Source organism: Aplysia californica, unplaced genomic scaffold (assembly GCF_000002075.1).
Source record: "Aplysia californica isolate F4 #8 unplaced genomic scaffold, AplCal3.0 scaffold00784, whole genome shotgun sequence".
NCBI classification, from domain to species: domain Eukaryota; kingdom Metazoa; phylum Mollusca; class Gastropoda; order Aplysiida; family Aplysiidae; genus Aplysia; species Aplysia californica.
The window spans coordinates 294,896-298,502 of NW_004798054.1; the positions used below are offsets into that span (position 1 = coordinate 294,896).

At 42.3% G+C, this 3,607-nt stretch overlaps 1 protein-coding gene across 4 annotated transcripts in view; it reads right to left on the minus strand.

The window, feature by feature from the left end:
• LOC101846538 (ADP-ribosylation factor GTPase-activating protein 2) overlaps positions 1-3,607 on the minus strand; it is a 39,299-nt gene that overhangs the window by 24,363 nt on the left and 11,329 nt on the right. For 3 of the 4 annotated variants that reach the window (XM_013088666.2, XM_005109500.3, XM_005109502.3), the window contains 4 exons: positions 3,384-3,526; positions 2,176-2,304; positions 1,017-1,193; positions 617-754 (listed from right to left, as the gene is read on the minus strand). In XM_013088666.2, coding sequence (XP_012944120.1) covers positions 617-754; positions 1,017-1,193; positions 2,176-2,304; positions 3,384-3,526 — 587 coding nt within the window. The remainder of the gene's footprint in view (positions 1-616; positions 755-1,016; positions 1,194-2,175; positions 2,305-3,383; positions 3,527-3,607) is intronic. The other variant, XM_035972660.1, reaches the window with a different exon arrangement.

Consider the following 3,607-nt stretch of genomic DNA (forward strand, 5'->3'; position numbering starts at 1 on the left):
AAAACTACACCTCAGCCTCACCATCAAATGACAAAACAGACCCACTTCACTATTTGACTGTGATCAGACTTTTCCTAAAACAACACATACAGACAAACTCCATCCACAGCCCATTAGCAGCAGTAGAATTATAACTTTTTAAAATAATTGACTAGCCAGCCGAAAGTCAGTAACTTCCACCGTAAAGCAAAGAGTGTCCCAACTTAAAACAGAAAGATACAACAATCTCGATTCCAATAAATAAATACAACCGTGTGTCAAGTCAATGAACTGAATGTACACTTGTAGACTAGGCCTAGAGCACATTAAGCAGAACACGACCTCAGAGCTTTCTTGTCTTCATTTTTTTTTTAAAGTGAAAAAGTGACTTCTTCTTCGGCTCACTCTGTGTTATAAACTGTTTTCACTGCTATTAAAAATGGAGACAGGACAAGAAAGCACTGACGTCGCCATAAATTATTGATAGTACAATCATCTTTCAGTTTTCACCAAGAACACACAAAAAAAAGTCCGGAAATTGCCAAATACAAAATTCTGCAAACAGCAAAGGGGCACAGAGCACAGGGGAAGACAACTGTACAACTGGGTGGTGTGACAAAGGGGCTTTTGCTCTTACTTGTCATAGGTTTTCTGAGAGAAGCTCTCCGAGGCGCGCGGCTTTTCCTCAAAGTCCCAGCCACCACCTCGGTTCTTGCTGCCCCAGCCCCCGCTGCCAAAGTCGTCTTTTTGGGAACCGAAGCTGTCCTCGTTCCTTCTGGGGAATCATTCAGGAACTTTGAAAGTCACCACAGAAAATACGACAAAAAGAATTCACAACCAATTCTCTTCCTGCCTATGAGCTGCTTTTTTTTCCTTTTGAATGTGCCCGACATCTTTCAGCTTTAGTCAGAGTTTTAAGGCACTTGCAACACAATAAGGTCATATAAGTATCGAAGATAAGAGGTGTCACAAGAGAGTAAAAAGTAGTTTAGTTTTAGTAAGGTTTTACGGCGCTCGCAGCTGCATAAGAGACTCACTTGGAAGAAGACCAGCTGGAAACAAACTCGAATTCATCGTCAAAGAAGTCGCGTCGGTTGCTGCGAGGCTTCTCCCCGTACGAGTCGTAGTCGCGTCGGCCCGACGACGACGAGGAGTTGCTGGGGGCTTCTTGTTGGATGGTCTGCATGTCCGAGATGGCAGAGTGGCTGATTCCTCTGGGGAGGGGAGAGAAAGAAAGCAACAATGTAGGATAAGAGATGGCAGAGTGGCTGATTCCTCTGGGGAGGGGAGAGAAAGAAAGCAACAATGTAGGATAAGAGATGGCAGAGTGGCTGATTCCTCTGTGATTGTGTGTGTGTGTGTGTGTGTGTGTGTGTGCGCGTGTGTGTGTGTGTGTGGGAGGGAGAAAGCAAAGATGTAGGATAAGAGATGGCAGAGTGGTTAATTCCTCTAGGGGAGGTGAGAGAAAGAAAGCAACGATGTAGGATAAAAAATAACAGGATGAGTTCAATACTGTTTTATTGGTGGTACATTATCAGATCTACTTCCCACCTACATGAAGCAGAACAAGCTACAATTTTATGAGCTCTGTAAACCTGAAAGAACTTTACATATACTTTTTTTAAACCACTCATCTACAACCATTTCCTTTATCAAACAAGCCAAGGGTTATGTCAGTGCTGTCAGCAGGGGGTGAGAGTGAAAAGATGGAAAAACGATTCTCAAATATAAAAAAAAAAAGAAAGAAAACTGTGTCCCCGACGTGGTGGAATCAGGCGCTAGTCAATTTTGGGAATGAGAAGTTATTGGTATCAGCTGAAAGCTGAATTATTTGCCTTGCTTCTAATGAAATAAATATCCATTTATCTTGATCTGAACAGAACAGAAGATATTTGTGATTGAAGGAAGTGAGGTCGCTTGGTTTCAGTGGTGAAATGAGGAGAGTAATGATTGGGAAAGAAAAAGCAGCAGTTCCCTGTTGCAGTTCAGGCAGTTATGAGCATGATATCGTTGAATCAGCCCAATTACAATTCTACAGTGCATAAGAACAAGCGAACAAGTTAATATCCCCCCTTTGGGAATGGCCAAAAGACACTTTAGTCAGCCGCACCTCCAGGGGGGGGGGGGGGGGGAGTGATTGAGTCTTTCACCAAGGAAGAGGTCAAACTATTTACAGTCCCAGCCATAATGTCATACTTGTTTCCTGCAAATCCCATTCCAAGCCTCTCAAACTGTTGGGCTTTCTTCGGGTCATTCCTCAAGAGTTTCTCTTCCTCTTTCTTCCTCTGGATGCTCATGTCTTGGTAGGCAAGTCGCATGTTGGCCCTGAAATAAACAGGATAAAAAGATCAGAGACGGGAAGTGCACAAAATCATTCTAAACAAACAACCAAAAACAGTTTTTAGTTTTAGTAGAGGTTTTACGGCGCTCGCAACTGCATAAGGTCATATGAGCGCCAGAAGATCAGAGGTGTCACAAGAGAGTAACAAACATAAAAAAGAAGAAGGGGGAGATAAGGACGATAGATGTTTCATAGGAAAGAAGAAGCAAACCACACCAGAGCACCCGCCAACCACCCACAACCAAAACCATACACACAGTACTAGTCTAAGATTGCCACCACACAAGACTCAGAAACAGAGACAAAGACATTTCAAGCATGAACAAAAGAAAACTCCACAAAGCAATATGGAAATACTAAGCATACTACAACAACTTCACCTGAAAATAAAGATGTGTTTTTGGGTGGAGAAATCATTTCTGCAGTCAGATTTACTAACCCTTTCCTAGTTATTTCATTATAATTTAAAATGTTGGTGTACATATTACGATTTTGCGAAAAAAGGGTGCATTTGTGACAATGTCTTAACGACTACATGACACAGAACGTTCAAATTTGAGGACACTCTAGAGGAAAGATAGATCGATTACCTTCTCGACGTTGAAAATCAACCTCTTGATAGTTTTCGGTATACCCATTACGAAAGTGTTCGCGACACCAAAAGTATAGGTTAATTTATGTGTACAAACTTCAACGTCCACATAGCATTAATTTGCCCCATTTTTTGATTGGTTGCCAAGTTTCATTCACATTGGTCTAGAAATAGAGCAGACCGAGGTTGGGAAAGTTAGTCACTTACGTTCAGACCAAGTCCAAAAATTCCTCCACAAATGGGGACCCAAATTTGGCTGCGCGCAGAAGCCTGATTGGCATTGCTAATGTACTCACATCTGCTTATCCTGCTCCTCCTTAGTCTTAGCCTCCGGTATGTTTGACTGTATATGTGTGTGTGTGTGTGTGTGTTTGTGTGTGTTTGTGTGTGTGTGTTTGTGTGTGTATGTGTGTGTGTGTGTTTGACTGCGTATGTATGTATATATATATATATATGTTTGCCTGTACTCACATCTGCTTGTCCTGCTCCTCCTTAGTCTTAGCCTCCTGTACAGCCACGTTCTTGGCCAGCTCCTCCCTCTCTTTGTCCACCTGCTGTGCACGACTCTCGATCTCCGTGAAGTTTTTCTTCACTCGCTGAGCACCCAAGCCTTTCTGCAAAACATTAGATAAGTCATCTCTGTTATTTCATTTCTATAGATAGTCCTGCTAAGGTTTAGGTGAAGAGCAAGTTAT